Below are 16,110 nucleotides of genomic sequence, written 5' to 3' on the forward strand. Positions count from 1 at the left end.
TGAAGGTTTTCATTTTATTCCATTTTCCCCTCGTCTACTTCCTCTATCAGCCTGCATACAGTGGAACAGGGAGATGTAATCAGTCCTCTATCAGTGAACAGGGAGATGTAATCAGTCCTCTATCAGTGGAACAGGGAGATGTAATCAGTCCTCTATCAGTCCTCTATCAGTGGAACAGGGAGATGTAATCAGTCCTCTATCAGCCTCCATACAGTGGAACAGGGAGATGTAATCAGTCCTCTATCAGTGGAACAGGGAGATGTAATCAGTCCTCTATCAGTGGAACAGGGAGATGTAATCAGTCCTCTATCAGTGGAACAGGGAGATGTAGTCAGTCCTCTATCAGTGGAACAGGGAGATGTAATCAGTCCTCTATCATTGGAACAGGGAGATGTAATCAGTCCTCTATCAGTGGAACAGGGAGATGTAATCAGTCCTCTATCAGTGGAACAGGGAGATGTAATCAGTCCTCTATCAGTGGAACAGGGAGATGTAATCAGTCCTCTATCAGTGGAACAGGGACATGTAGTCAGTCCTCTATCAGTGGAACAGGGAGATGTAATCAGTCCTCTATCAGTCCTCTATCAGTGGAACAGGGAGATGTAGTCAGTCCTCTATCAGTGGAACAGGGAGATGTAATCAGTCCTCTATCAGTGGAACAGGGAGATGTAATCAGTCCTCTATCAGTGGAACAGGGAGATGTAATCAGTCCTCTATCAGTCCTCTATCAGTGGAACAGGGAGATGTAGTCAGTCCTCTATCAGTGGAACAGGGAGATGTAATCAGTCCTCTATCAGTGGAACAGGGAGATGTAATCAGTCCTCTATCAGTGGAACAGGGAGATGTAATCAGTCCTCTATCAGTGGAACAGGGACATGTAGTCAGTCCTCTATCAGTGGAACAGGGAGATGTAATCAGTCCTCTATCAGTGGAACAGGGACATGTAATCAGTCCTCTATCAGTGGAACAGGGAGATGTAATCAGTCCTCTATCAGTGGAACAGGGAGATGTAATCAGTCCTCTATCAGTCCTCTATCAGTGGAACAGGGAGATGTAGTCAGTCCTCTATCAGTGGAACAGGGAGATGTAGTCAGTCCTCTATCAGCCTCCATACAGTGGAACAGGGAGATGTAGTCAGTCCTCTATCAGTGGAATAGGGAGATGTAGTCAGTCCTCTGTCAGTGGAACAGGGAGATGTAGTCACTCCTCTATCAGTCCTCTATCAGTGGAACAGGGAGATGTAGTCAGTCCTCTATCAGTGGAACAGGGAGATGTAGTCAGTCCTCTATCAGTGGAACAGGGAGATGTAATCAGTCCTCTATCAGTGGAACAGGGAGATGTAATCAGTCCTCTATCAGTCCTCTATCAGTGGAACAGGGAGATGTAATCAGTCCTCTATCAGTGGAACAGGGAGATGTAGTCAGTCCTCTATCAGTGGAACAGGGAGATGTAATCAGTCCTCTATCAGTGGAACAGGGAGATGTAGTCAGTCCTCTATCAGTCCTCTATCAGTGGAACAGGGAGATGTAATCAGTCCTCTATCAGCCTCCATACAGTGGAACAGGGAGATGTAATCAGTCCTCTATCAGTGGAACAGGGAGATGTAATCAGTCCTCTATCAGTGGAACAGGGAGATGTAGTCAGTCCTCTATCAGTCCTCTATCAGTGGAACAGGGAGATGTAGTCAGTCCTCTATCAGTGGAACAGGGAGATGTAATCAGTCCTCTATCAGTCCTCTATCAGTGGAACAGGGAGATGTAGTCAGTCCTCTATCAGTGGAACAGGGAGATGTAATCAGTCCTCTATCAGTCCTCTATCAGTGGAACAGGGAGATGTAATCAGTCCTCTATCAGTGGAACAGGGAGATGTAATCAGTCCTCTATCAGTGGAACAGGGATATGTAATCAGTCCTCTATCAGTGGAACAGGGAGATTTAATCAGTCCTCTATCAGTGGAACAGGGAGATGTAATCAGTCCTCTATCAGTGGAACAGGGAGATGTAATCAGTCCTCTATCAGTGGAACAGGGAGATGTAATCAGTCCTCTATCAGTGGAACAGGGAGATGTAATCAGTCCTCTATCATTGGAACAGGGAGATGTAATCAGTCCTCTATCAGTGGAACAGGGAGATGTAATCAGTCCTCTATCAGTGGAACAGGTAGATGTAATCAGTCCTCTATCAGTGGAACAGGGAGATGTAGTCAGTCCTCTATCAGTCCTCTATCAGTGGAACAGGGAGATGTAGTCAGTCCTCTATCAGTGGAACAGGGAGATGTAATCAGTCCTCTAGCAGTCCTCTATCAGTGGAACAGGGAGATGTAATCAGTCCTCTATCAGTGGAACAGGGAGATGTAGTCAGTCCTCTATCAGTGGAACAGGGAGATGTAATCAGTCCTCTATCAGTGGAACAGGGAGATGTAGTCAGTCCTCTATCAGTCCTCTATCAGTGGAACAGGGAGATGTAATCAGTCCTCTATCAGTGGAACAGGGAGATGTAGTCAGTCCTCTATCAGTCCTCTATCAGTGGAACAGGGAGATGTAATCAGTCCTCTATCAGCCTCCATACAGTGGAACAGGGAGATGTAGTCAGTCCTCTATCAGTGGAACAGGGAGATGTAATCAGTCCTCTATCAGTGGAACAGGGAGATGTAGTCAGTCCTCTATCAGTCCTCTATCAGTGGAACAGGGAGATGTAGTCAGTCCTCTATCAGTGGAACAGGGAGATGTAATCAGTCCTCTATCAGTCCTCTATCAGTGGAACAGGGAGATGTAGTCAGTCCTCTATCAGTGGAACAGGGAGATGTAATCAGTCCTCTATCAGTCCTCTATCAGTGGAACAGGGAGATGTAATCAGTCCTCTATCAGTGGAACAGGGAGATGTAATCAGTCCTCTATCAGTGGAACAGAGATATGTAATCAGTCCTCTATCAGTGGAACAGGGAGATTTAATCAGTCCTCTATCAGTGGAACAGGGAGATGTAATCAGTCCTCTATCAGTGGAACAGGGAAATGTAATCAGTCCACTATCAGTGGAACAGGGAGATGTAATCAGTCCTCTATCAGTGGAACAGGGAGATGTAATCAGTCCTCTATCATTGGAACAGGGAGATGTAATCAGTCCTCTATCAGTGGAACAGGGAGATGTAATCAGTCCTCTATCAGTGGAACAGGTAGATGTAATCAGTCCTCTATCAGTGGAACAGGGAGATGTAGTCAGTCCTCTATCAGTCCTCTATCAGTGGAACAGGGAGATGTAGTCAGTCCTCTATCAGTGGAACAGGGAGATGTAATCAGTCCTCTATCAGTCCTCTATCAGTGGAACAGGGAGATGTAATCAGTCCTCTATCAGTGGAACAGGGAGATGTAGTCAGTCCTCTATCAGTGGAACAGGGAGATGTAATCAGTCCTCTATCAGTGGAACAGGGAGATGTAGTCAGTCCTCTATCAGTCCTCTATCAGTGGTACAGGGAGATGTAGTCAGTCCTCTATCAGTGGAACAGGGAGATGTAATCAGTCCTCTATCAGTCCTCTATCAGTGGAACAGGGAGATGTAGTCAGTCCTCTATCAGTGGAACAGGGAGATGTAATCAGTCCTCTATCAGTGGAACAGGGAGATGTAATCAGTCCTCTATCAGTGGAACAGGGATATGTAATCAGTCCTCTATCAGTGGAACAGGGAGATTTAATCAGTCCTCTATCAGTGGAACAGGGAGATGTAATCAGTCCTCTATCAATGGAACAGGGAGATGTAATCAGTCCTCTATCAGTGGAACAGGGAGATGTAATCAGTCCTCTATCAGTGGAACAGGGAGATGTAATCAGTCCTCTATCATTGGAACAGGGAGATGTAATCAGTCCTCTATCAGTGGAACAGGGAGATGTAATCAGTCCTCTATCAGTGGAACAGGTAGATGTAATCAGTCCTCTATCAGTGGAACAGGGAGATGTTGTCAGTCCTCTATCAGTCCTCTATCAGTGGAACAGGGAGATGTAGTCAGTCCTCTATCAGTGGAACAGGGAGATGTAATCAGTCCTCTATCAGTCCTCTATCAGTGGAACAGGGAGATGTAGTCAGTCCTCTATCAGTGGAACAGGGAGATGTAATCAGTCCTCTATCAGTCCTCTATCAGTGGAACAGGGAGATGTAATCAGTCCTCTATCAGTGGAACAGGGAGATGTAATCAGTCCTCTATCAGTGGAACAGGGATATGTAATCAGTCCTCTATCAGTGGAACAGGGAGATTTAATCAGTCCTCTATCAGTGGAACAGGGAGATGTAATCAGTCCTCTATCAGTGGAACAGGGAGATGTAATCAGTCCTCTATCAGTGGAACAGGGATATGTAATCAGTCCTCTATCAGTGGAACAGGGAGATTTAATCAGTCCTCTATCAGTGGAACAGGGAGATGTAATCAGTCCTCTATCAGTGGAACAGGGAGATGTAATCAGTCCTCTATCAGTGGAACAGGGAGATGTAATCAGTCCTCTATCAGTGGAACAGGGAGATGTAATCAGTCCTCTATCATTGGAACAGGGAGATGTAATCAGTCCTCTATCAGTGGAACAGGGAGATGTAATCAGTCCTCTATCAGTGGAACAGGTAGATGTAATCAGTCCTCTATCAGTGGAACAGGGAGATGTAGTCAGTCCTCTATCAGTCCTCTATCAGTGGAACAGGGAGATGTAATCAGTCCTCTATCAGTGGAACAGGGAGATGTAATCAGTCCTCTATCAGTGGAACAGGGAGATGTAATCAGTCCTCTATCAGTGGAACAGGGAGATGTAGTCAGTCCTCTATCAGTCCTCTATCAGTGGAACAGGGAGATGTAATCAGTCCTCTATCAGCCTCCATACAGTGGAACAGGGAGATGTAGTCAGTCCTCTATCAGTGGAACAGGGAGATGTAGTCAGTCCTCTATCAGTGGAACAGGGAGATGTAATCAGTCCTCTATCAGTGGAACAGGGAGATGTAGTCAGTCCTCTATCAGTCCTCTATCAGTGGAACAGGGAGATGTAGTCAGTCCTCTATCAGTCCTCTATCAGTGGAACAGGGAGATGTAATCAGTCCTCTATCAGCCTCCATACAGTGGAACAGGGAGATGTAGTCAGTCCTCTATCAGTGGAACAGGGAGATGTAATCAGTCCTCTATCAGTGGAACAGGGAGATGTAGTCAGTCCTCTATCAGTCCTCTATCAGTGGAACAGGGAGATGTAGTCAGTCCTCTATCAGTGGAACAGGGAGATGTAATCAGTCCTCTATCAGTCCTCTATCAGTGGAACAGGGAGATGTAGTCAGTCCTCTATCAGTGGAACAGGGAGATGTAATCAGTCCTCTATCAGTCCTCTATCAGTGGAACAGGGAGATGTAATCAGTCCTCTATCAGTGGAACAGGGAGATGTAATCAGTCCTCTATCAGTGGAACAGAGATATGTAATCAGTCCTCTATCAGTGGAACAGGGAGATTTAATCAGTCCTCTATCAGTGGAACAGGGAGATGTAATCAGTCCTCTATCAGTGGAACAGGGAGATGTAATCAGTCCTCTATCAGTGGAACAGGGAGATGTAATCAGTCCTCTATCAGTGGAACAGGGAGATGTAATCAGTCCTCTATCATTGGAACAGGGAGATGTAATCAGTCCTCTATCAGTGGAACAGGGAGATGTAATCAGTCCTCTATCAGTGGAACAGGTAGATGTAATCAGTCCTCTATCAGTGGAACAGGGAGATGTAGTCAGTCCTCTATCAGTCCTCTATCAGTGGAACAGGGAGATGTAGTCAGTCCTCTATCAGTGGAACAGGGAGATGTAATCAGTCCTCTATCAGTCCTCTATCAGTGGAACAGGGAGATGTAATCAGTCCTCTATCAGTGGAACAGGGAGATGTAGTCAGTCCTCTATCAGTGGAACAGGGAGATGTAATCAGTCCTCTATCAGTGGAACAGGGAGATGTAGTCAGTCCTCTATCAGTCCTCTATCAGTGGTACAGGGAGATGTAGTCAGTCCTCTATCAGTGGAACAGGGAGATGTAATCAGTCCTCTATCAGTCCTCTATCAGTGGAACAGGGAGATGTAGTCAGTCCTCTATCAGTGGAACAGGGAGATGTAATCAGTCCTCTATCAGTCCTCTATCAGTGGAACAGGGAGATGTAATCAGTCCTCTATCAGTGGAACAGGGAGATGTAATCAGTCCTCTATCAGTGGAACAGGGATATGTAATCAGTCCTCTATCAGTGGAACAGGGAGATTTAATCAGTCCTCTATCAGTGGAACAGGGAGATGTAATCAGTCCTCTATCAATGGAACAGGGAGATGTAATCAGTCCTCTATCAGTGGAACAGGGAGATGTAATCAGTCCTCTATCAGTGGAACAGGGAGATGTAATCAGTCCTCTATCATTGGAACAGGGAGATGTAATCAGTCCTCTATCAGTGGAACAGGGAGATGTAATCAGTCCTCTATCAGTGGAACAGGTAGATGTAATCAGTCCTCTATCAGTGGAACAGGGAGATGTAGTCAGTCCTCTATCAGTCCTCTATCAGTGGAACAGGGAGATGTAGTCAGTCCTCTATCAGTGGAACAGGGAGATGTAATCAGTCCTCTATCAGTCCTCTATCAGTGGAACAGGGAGATGTAGTCAGTCCTCTATCAGTGGAACAGGGAGATGTAATCAGTCCTCTATCAGTCCTCTATCAGTGGAACAGGGAGATGTAATCAGTCCTCTATCAGTGGAACAGGGAGATGTAATCAGTCCTCTATCAGTGGAACAGGGATATGTAATCAGTCCTCTATCAGTGGAACAGGGAGATTTAATCAGTCCTCTATCAGTGGAACAGGGAGATGTAATCAGTCCTCTATCAGTGGAACAGGGAGATGTAATCAGTCCTCTATCAGTGGAACAGGGATATGTAATCAGTCCTCTATCAGTGGAACAGGGAGATTTAATCAGTCCTCTATCAGTGGAACAGGGAGATGTAATCAGTCCTCTATCAGTGGAACAGGGAGATGTAATCAGTCCTCTATCAGTGGAACAGGGAGATGTAATCAGTCCTCTATCAGTGGAACAGGGAGATGTAATCAGTCCTCTATCATTGGAACAGGGAGATGTAATCAGTCCTCTATCAGTGGAACAGGGAGATGTAATCAGTCCTCTATCAGTGGAACAGGTAGATGTAATCAGTCCTCTATCAGTGGAACAGGGAGATGTAGTCAGTCCTCTATCAGTCCTCTATCAGTGGAACAGGGAGATGTAATCAGTCCTCTATCAGTGGAACAGGGAGATGTAATCAGTCCTCTATCAGTGGAACAGGGAGATGTAATCAGTCCTCTATCAGTGGAACAGGGAGATGTAGTCAGTCCTCTATCAGTCCTCTATCAGTGGAACAGGGAGATGTAATCAGTCCTCTATCAGCCTCCATACAGTGGAACAGGGAGATGTAGTCAGTCCTCTATCAGTGGAACAGGGAGATGTAGTCAGTCCTCTATCAGTGGAACAGGGAGATGTAATCAGTCCTCTATCAGTGGAACAGGGAGATGTAGTCAGTCCTCTATCAGTCCTCTATCAGTGGAACAGGGAGATGTAGTCAGTCCTCTATCAGTGGAACAGGGAGATGTAATCAGTCCTCTATCAGTCCTCTATCAGTGGAACAGGGAGATGTAGTCAGTCCTCTATCAGTGGAACAGGGAGATGTAATCAGTCCTCTATCAGTCCTCTATCAGCGGAACAGGGAGATGTAATCAGTCCTCTATCAGTGGAACAGGGAGATGTAATCAGTCCTCTATCAGTGGAACAGGGATATGTAATCAGTCCTCTATCAGTGGAACAGGGAGATTTAATCAGTCCTCTATCAGTGGAACAGGGAGATGTAATCAGTCCTCTATCAGTGGAACAGGGAGATGTAATCAGTCCTCTATCAGTGGAACAGGGAGATGTAATCAGTCCTCTATCAGTGGAACAGGGAGATGTAATCAGTCCTCTATCATTGGAACAGGGAGATGTAATCAGTCCTCTATCAGTGGAACAGGGAGATGTAATCAGTCCTCTATCAGTGGAACAGGTAGATGTAATCAGTCCTCTATCAGTGGAACAGGGAGATGTAGTCAGTCCTCTATCAGTCCTCTATCAGTGGAACAGGGAGATGTAATCAGTCCTCTATCAGTCCTCTATCAGTGGAACAGGGAGATGTAGTCAGTCCTCTATCAGTGGAACAGGGAGATGTAATCAGTCCTCTATCAGTCCTCTATCAGTGGAACAGGGAGATGTAGTCAGTCCTCTATCAGTGGAACAGGGAGATGTAATCAGTCCTCTATCAGTCCTCTATCAGTGGAACAGGGAGATGTAATCAGTCCTCTATCAGTGGAACAGGGAGATGTAATCAGTCCTCTATCAGTGGAACAGGGATATGTAATCAGTCCTCTATCAGTGGAACAGGGAGATTTAATCAGTCCTCTATCAGTGGAACAGGGAGATGTAATCAGTCCTCTATCAGTGGAACAGGGAGATGTAATCAGTCCTCTATCAGTGGAACAGGGATATGTAATCAGTCCTCTATCAGTGGAACAGGGAGATTTAATCAGTCCTCTATCAGTGGAACAGGGAGATGTAATCAGTCCTCTATCAGTGGAACAGGGAGATGTAATCAGTCCTCTATCAGTGGAACAGGGAGATGTAATCAGTCCTCTATCATTGGAACAGGGAGATGTAATCAGTCCTCTATCAGTGGAACAGGGAGATGTAATCAGTCCTCTATCAGTGGAACAGGTAGATGTAATCAGTCCTCTATCAGTGGAACAGGGAGATGTAGTCAGTCCTCTATCAGTCCTCTATCAGTGGAACAGGGAGATGTAATCAGTCCTCTATCAGTGGAACAGGGAGATGTAATCAGTCCTCTATCAGTGGAACAGGGAGATGTAATCAGTCCTCTATCAGTGGAACAGGGAGATGTAGTCAGTCCTCTATCAGTCCTCTATCAGTGGAACAGGGAGATGTAATCAGTCCTCTATCAGCCTCCATACAGTGGAACAGGGAGATGTAGTCAGTCCTCTATCAGTGGAACAGGGAGATGTAGTCAGTCCTCTATCAGTGGAACAGGGAGATGTAATCAGTCCTCTATCAGTGGAACAGGGAGATGTAGTCAGTCCTCTATCAGTCCTCTATCAGTGGAACAGGGAGATGTAGTCAGTCCTCTATCAGTGGAACAGGGAGATGTAATCAGTCCTCTATCAGTCCTCTATCAGTGGAACAGGGAGATGTAGTCAGTCCTCTATCAGTGGAACAGGGAGATGTAATCAGTCCTCTATCAGTCCTCTATCAGTGGAACAGGGAGATGTAATCAGTCCTCTATCAGTGGAACAGGGAGATGTAATCAGTCCTCTATCAGTGGAACAGGGATATGTAATCAGTCCTCTATCAGTGGAACAGGGAGATTTAATCAGTCCTCTATCAGTGGAACAGGGAGATGTAATCAGTCCTCTATCAGTGGAACAGGGAGATGTAATCAGTCCTCTATCAGTGGAACAGGGAGATGTAATCAGTCCTCTATCAGTGGAACAGGGAGATGTAATCAGTCCTCTATCATTGGAACAGGGAGATGTAATCAGTCCTCTATCAGTGGAACAGGGAGATGTAATCAGTCCTCTATCAGTGGAACAGGTAGATGTAATCAGTCCTCTATCAGTGGAACAGGGAGATGTAGTCAGTCCTCTATCAGTCCTCTATCAGTGGAACAGGGAGATGTAATCAGTCCTCTATCAGTCCTCTATCAGTGGAACAGGGAGATGTAGTCAGTCCTCTATCAGTGGAACAGGGAGATGTAATCAGTCCTCTATCAGTCCTCTATCAGTGGAACAGGGAGATGTAGTCAGTCCTCTATCAGTGGAACAGGGAGATGTAATCAGTCCTCTATCAGTCCTCTATCAGTGGAACAGGGAGATGTAATCAGTCCTCTATCAGTGGAACAGGGAGATGTAATCAGTCCTCTATCAGTGGAACAGGGATATGTAATCAGTCCTCTATCAGTGGAACAGGGAGATTTAATCAGTCCTCTATCAGTGGAACAGGGAGATGTAATCAGTCCTCTATCAGTGGAACAGGGAGATGTAATCAGTCCTCTATCAGTGGAACAGGGATATGTAATCAGTCCTCTATCAGTGGAACAGGGAGATGTAATCAGTCCTCTATCAGTGGAACAGGGAGATGTAATCAGTCCTCTATCAGTGGAACAGGGAGATGTAATCAGTCCTCTATCAGTGGAACAGGGAGATGTAATCAGTTCTCTATCATTGGAACAGGGAGATGTAATCAGTCCTCTATCAGTGGAACAGGGAGATGTAATCAGTCCTCTTTCAGTGGAACAGGTAGATGTAATCAGTCCTCTATCAGTGGAACAGGGAGATGTAGTCAGTCCTCTATCAGTCCTCTATCAGTGGAACAGGGAGATGTAATCAGTCCTCTATCAGTGGAACAGGGAGATGTAATCAGTCCTCTATCAGTGGAACAGGGAGATGTAATCAGTCCTCTATCAGTGGAACAGGGAGATGTAGTCAGTCTGGTTCTGGTCGGCAGTACACGGCAGGGACAGACAGATGTCTTCTGCCAGCTCCTGTGAGTCCTTCTCATTTGACCTCATGGTGGCTCAGGAGAGAGAGATAAGGACAAGAGGAGTGATGGGGGAATGGCCTGCAGGAATATATTTGTTCCTGCAGGCCAGCTCTTGTGTAGTATAGATCTCCTAGGCAACAGAAAATAAACAAATACAGCAGCACACATGAAGCAGAAATAAGGACCAGGACGACTGGAGGTCTTGGTGCTACCCTTCTACTGGCCCTGGTCGATGGAAGAAAGGCTGTTGCCTAGCTGTGAGTTCTCTGGGTGTGTTAGTACATTGACCTTGAGAGTAGTGATGGCCCTCTCACCAAAGTGGAGCTCAGCTCAGTTTACCAGCCTGTCACTGTACCAAACTCCTTCTCCGCGGATACAGGGACTCACACCTGTCTTGACCCAACAGTTGTCATGAAACAGTATCGAACGGAGCACAGTTACAAGTGTCGTTGTAAACAAACGCAATTGTGAACGTTGAATCAGTTTCATCCTCTCACTCTCTCTAGTAACTTATTTATCTCTTCCAGAAAGATATGACGTCTGGGATGTGTCACTGAGGTGTTGGAGCAGAACCACTGGAGCTGCTGATGGCCTGGGAGGAGGTTACCATGGATACGCTGTGGGACGGGTGTCCAGTGAGCAGCAGAGATGCCTCTAGTGGAGCTTGATGACATCATCACTGTGCGTCTGGTCGCCGGAGAAGAACCATGTTACCTGCAGATTGGCCTGCCTGGCTGGATGCACAGACAAGACAGGATGTAGTTTGTTATGTTAAAAGAACTCTCTCTATAAGACCAGATCACAGAGGAGGAGCTGATTAACTCATTTTTGCACGAGTTGATTATGTTCTATATGAGAGTATGACTACTAGGACCACTGACTGACTGACTGACTTACTGGCAGGCTGGCTGGCTGACTGATTCACTGGCAAGCTGGATGACTGACTGATTCACTGGCCAGCTGGCTGGCTGACTGATTCACTGGCAAGCTGGCTGGCTGACTGATTCACTGGCAAGCTGGATGACTGACTGATTCACTGGCCAGCTGGCTGGCTGACTGATTCACTGGCCAGCTGGATGACTGACTGATTCACTGGCAAGCTGGATGACTGACTGATTCACTGGCAGGCTGGCTGGCTGACTGATTCACTGGCAAGCTGGATGGCTGACTGATTCACTGGCCAGCTGGCTGGCTGACTGATTCACTGGCCAGCTGGATGACTGACTGATTCACTGGCCAGCTGGCTGGCTGACTGATTCACTGGCCAGCTGGCTGGCTGACTGATTCACTGGCCAGCTGGCTGGCTGACTGTTTCACTGGCAAGCTGGCTGGCTGACTGATTCACTGGCAAGCTGGCTGGCTGACTGATTCACTGGCAAGCTGGATGGCTGACTGATTCACTGGCCAGCTGACTGATTCACTGGCCAGCTGGCTGGCTAACAAAACAAAACGTAGGAATGGCATCCTATTCCTTATATAGTGCACTACTGTTGACCAGGACCCTATGAGACCCTATGGGGCCCTATGAGGCCCTATGAGGCCCTATGGGGCCCTATGGGGCCCTATGAGACCCTATGGGGCCCTATGAGACCCTATGGGGCCCTATGAGACCCTATGAGACCCTATGGGACCCTATGAGACCCTATGGGGACCTATGAGACCCTATGAGGCCCTATGGGGCCCTATGAGACCCTATGAGACCCTATGGGGCCCTATGAGACCCTATGGGGCCCTATGAGACCCTATGGGGCCCTATGAGGCCCTATGAGACCCTATGGGGCCCTATGAGACCCTATGGCCTATGGGCAAAGGCAGTACACTATACAGTTCATTCATAAAGTATTCAGACCACTTGACTTTTTCTAAATTTTGTTACGTTACAGCCTTATTCTAAAATGGATTACATACATTTTTTCCTAATCAATCTACACACAATACCCTATAATGAACTCACAATACCCCATAATGACATCACAATACCCTATAGTGACTTCACAATACCCCATAATGACATCACAATACCCCATAATGACATCACAATACCCCATAATGACATCACAATACCCCATAATGACAAAGTGAAAACAGGTTTTTAGAAAAACAGAAATACATTATTTACATAAGTATTCAGACCCTTTGCTGTGACACTCGAAATTGAGCTCAGGTGCATCCTGTTTCCATTGATCATCCTTGAGATGTTTCTACAACTTGATTGGAGTCCACCTGTGGTAAATTCAATTGATTGGACATGAGTTGGAAAGGGACACACCTGTCTGCTCGAGGATGTCATCACGGCCAAAGGTGCTTCAACAAAGTACTGAAGGGTCTGAATACTTATGTAAATGTGATATTTCCGGGGGGGGGGGGGGGGGTTGTAGTTTCATTGGTCCTTTCAGGTGTTCATCCATCATGATCCTGTTTTTCATTACTTCACCATGAGGACTTCTTTCTATGTAAATTAACTTGTTGTGCTGGCATCCTTAGCCTAGTGAATATGTATTTATGATACTTTAGCAACACTACAATCAAATTTGTTATTCAATCATCAGTCTGTAACTGACTGTTATGTTTACAATAACCAACACAAAGCGTCTGACCTACAAAGTGATGATAATATTGTCAACTAGACACTTATTTACAATTATTTTTACATTTAGTTTGACTGATTCCATGTAAACATTACTACACCAGAAACAATAAAGTGTATTTTGATTCCTTCCAGAAAAAGTTCCTATCTTTTCACAAGGTGATTTTATACAGTACATGCCTACTGGTGTTGTTTACGATACAGAATGGGCTGATCTGTTGTTGAGAGAAACACAGCAATTCAATCTCTTATTCTGAGCTCATTAGTTTAGCTTAGTTTACTTATACACTATCTATGATTAGATGGATTATAGATAGCACAGAGGCTAACATGCTAACCCTCACCGTGATTAGATGGATAATAGATAGCATGTTAGCATCTGTGCTAACCCTCACTGTGATTAGATTGATAATAGATAGCACAGAGGCTAACATGCTAACCCTCACTGTGATTAGATGGGTGTAAGCCTCTGTGCTTTCTAACACCTCACTGTGATTAGATGGGATGATAAATAGCACAGAGGCTAACATGCTAACACCTCACTGTGATTAGATGGGATGATAAATAGCAGGCTAACATGCTAACACCTCAATGTAGGAAGAGTTCTCTCCATGGACACCCACTCACAGTGCTTTAATCCACCAGTGTGTTTTTTAATTCACCTCAGAGGTTCTCGACATGGATTAAAGTCAAGGTTGATCCTCACCACAGCTAATTAAAAAGAGAGAGAGTTGTTCATCTAATCAATCAGATCCATGTACAACAGTAGGCCTATATAAAGCTGACCGGGCACTCACACCTCACCTCTACAGTACCTCTCACCTCACTGGAGCTAAGTGATTGTATGTCTCTGTCTGAGTCGGTCTAACCGAGGTGGAGGTTTAATGCTGGCATGTCAATGGTACATGATTTACTTATTCCTCGTAGCTAACGCTGCGACAATCATCTGCCACCGGGAGTCTTGTCTTTGGGCCACAGCTTGCGCCCCTTGTCCCAGGAGAGACCCATCTCTTGCAGCTCAGCCTACCAGTCGGTGGTACAGACCCAAAACTTTTCATTCTATGGGTGAGGAGGCCAGCAGCCCGCCAGTGTGTGTCCAGATCGTGTCGATGATCTTCCTGGTGTGTTTCGGCCTGTACTGCATCGTGAAAGGCGTGTCCTTCGGCTTCTTCAACTGGTGGTATATCCTAGGAGGATCGGGTATCCTGGCGGCAGCTTTCGCATCGTTCAGGGTATATGAGGTGTGTATTATCTCTGCACAGAGGGAGATCTGTGAGGGACAGCCCTGTGGACCACAGACAGCCCTGTGGACCAGAGACAGCCCTGTGGACCAGAGACAGCCCTGTGGACCCGGACCATAGAGTGGTCCAGAGACTAGTGACAGCCCTGTGGACCAGAGACAGCCCTGTGGACCAGAGACAGCCCTGTGGACCAGAGACAGCCCTGTGGACCAGAGACAGCCCTGTGGACCAGAGACTATGAACAGCCCTGTGGACCACAGACAGCCCTGTGGACCAGAGACTAGGAACAGCCCTGTGGACCAGAGACTAGGGACAGCCCTGTGGACCAGAAACTAGGAACAGCCCTGTGGACCAGAGACAGCCCTGTGGACCAGAGACTAGGGACAGCCCTGTGGACCAGAGACAGCCCTGTGGACCAGAGACAGCCCTGTGAACCAGAGACTAGGGACAGCCCTGTGGACCAGAGACTAGGAACAGCCCTGTGGACCAGAGACTAGGAACAGCCCTGTGGACCAGAGACAGCCCTGTGGACCAGAGACTAGGAACAGCCCTGTAACAGACAGAAGACCCTGCAAGGAGACCGTGGGGTTAACAGCCAGATACAGACTGGATTTCTACTGGACACTCCACCCAGGAACACTGACCTATTCTGAGCGATCTGGATATAAAATGGATAGAAATAAGGACAGAATAACTGCAGCATTACTGACTTGTGCCATGAAATAATAGTGTACTGCTTGATTATTAGGTGGTATGCTTTGTTGCGCTCATCTCTTTGTACTTTTTAAATAAAGTACCACACAAGTCATACATCACAGATAAGAATTTAATCACAAAACGTTTTATTGATTTTAAGGATACCAGGCTGCCATGTACGTTACATTATACAGATGTAGGATCTTCATTTGATCACTTTTTTTGTTGTTGCGAATTTGTAGTGTATATTCAAGGTTTATAAAAGGCTTGTACATTTTGTAATTTCCACTTTAAAATGTCAGACTTGATTTGCCCTAATGAAAAATGTATTATAACCCACGTAATAATTCACATTTCCTGTTGCTGCAGGATTATTTTCCAGCTGTAGCAAACTCGCTCAAATTAAGATCCTACATTTGTAAGGTGAACAGTTACACTGTTGTTATCGGTCAGCCAGTGACTATCACACACTGTGTCCCAAATTACACTATTCCCTTTCCAGTGCACTACTTTTGACCAGGGCCCCTAGATAGTGCACTATACAGTATGGGGAAATAGGGTGGACGTTCATCAGAACAGAAGAATCAACAACACATCTTAACATCAATGATTACCGTTTTGAAAGTCAGTTTATGATTGGACAAAGTTAGCACATAACTTGGAATACACAATATGCGCAAAATACTAGTCTGTGAATCCCTTGTAGAGGATTTCTTAAACCATGTGACTTTATAATTCTCCGTACAACGCAGTGGTAGTGGAATACTTGTACTGTCGTTTTTTGGGTTATCCCGCTTCTTCTGCGGAGCAGTCGATACCAGCATAGGTGAACTTCTCATACAGGGTGGTGTTGACATATGTCTAGAAACAACAGGAAGAGAAATAGTGTTCTGTACTTAATTAACTGATAGAGAAAGCTTGCAATTGGCTGCTGTCATATCCTGTACCTACTACTTCCTACTGTAACTTCAAATCCTCTGCTGAATGTC

General features: G+C 45.9%; 2 protein-coding genes across 4 annotated transcripts in view; one reads left to right on the top strand and one right to left on the bottom strand.

Annotated features, from left to right (window-relative positions):
* Positions 1 to 13,324, top strand: part of LOC106568559 (MOB kinase activator 3B) — a 76,153-nt gene extending 62,829 nt beyond the window's left edge. For 2 of the 3 annotated variants that reach the window (XM_014139000.3, XM_014138997.3), the window contains exon 4: positions 11,125 to 13,324. In XM_014139000.3, coding sequence (XP_013994475.2) covers positions 11,125 to 11,255 — 131 coding nt within the window. In that variant the 3' untranslated portion in view covers positions 11,256 to 13,324. The remainder of the gene's footprint in view (positions 1 to 11,124) is intronic. The other variant, XM_014138998.3, reaches the window with a different exon arrangement.
* Positions 13,325 to 15,237: 1,913 nt separating this feature from the next.
* Positions 15,238 to 16,110, bottom strand: part of LOC106568558 (TEK tyrosine kinase, endothelial) — a 64,166-nt gene continuing 63,293 nt past the window's right edge. The window contains exon 26 of the mRNA XM_045692673.2: positions 15,238 to 15,982. Within this exon, the coding sequence (XP_045548629.1) occupies positions 15,908 to 15,982 (75 nt within the window). The 3' untranslated portion in view covers positions 15,238 to 15,907. The remainder of the gene's footprint in view (positions 15,983 to 16,110) is intronic.

This window comes from Salmo salar, chromosome 13, assembly GCF_965601325.2.
Source record: "Salmo salar chromosome 13, fSalSal1, whole genome shotgun sequence".
NCBI lineage: Eukaryota > Metazoa > Chordata > Actinopteri > Salmoniformes > Salmonidae > Salmo > Salmo salar.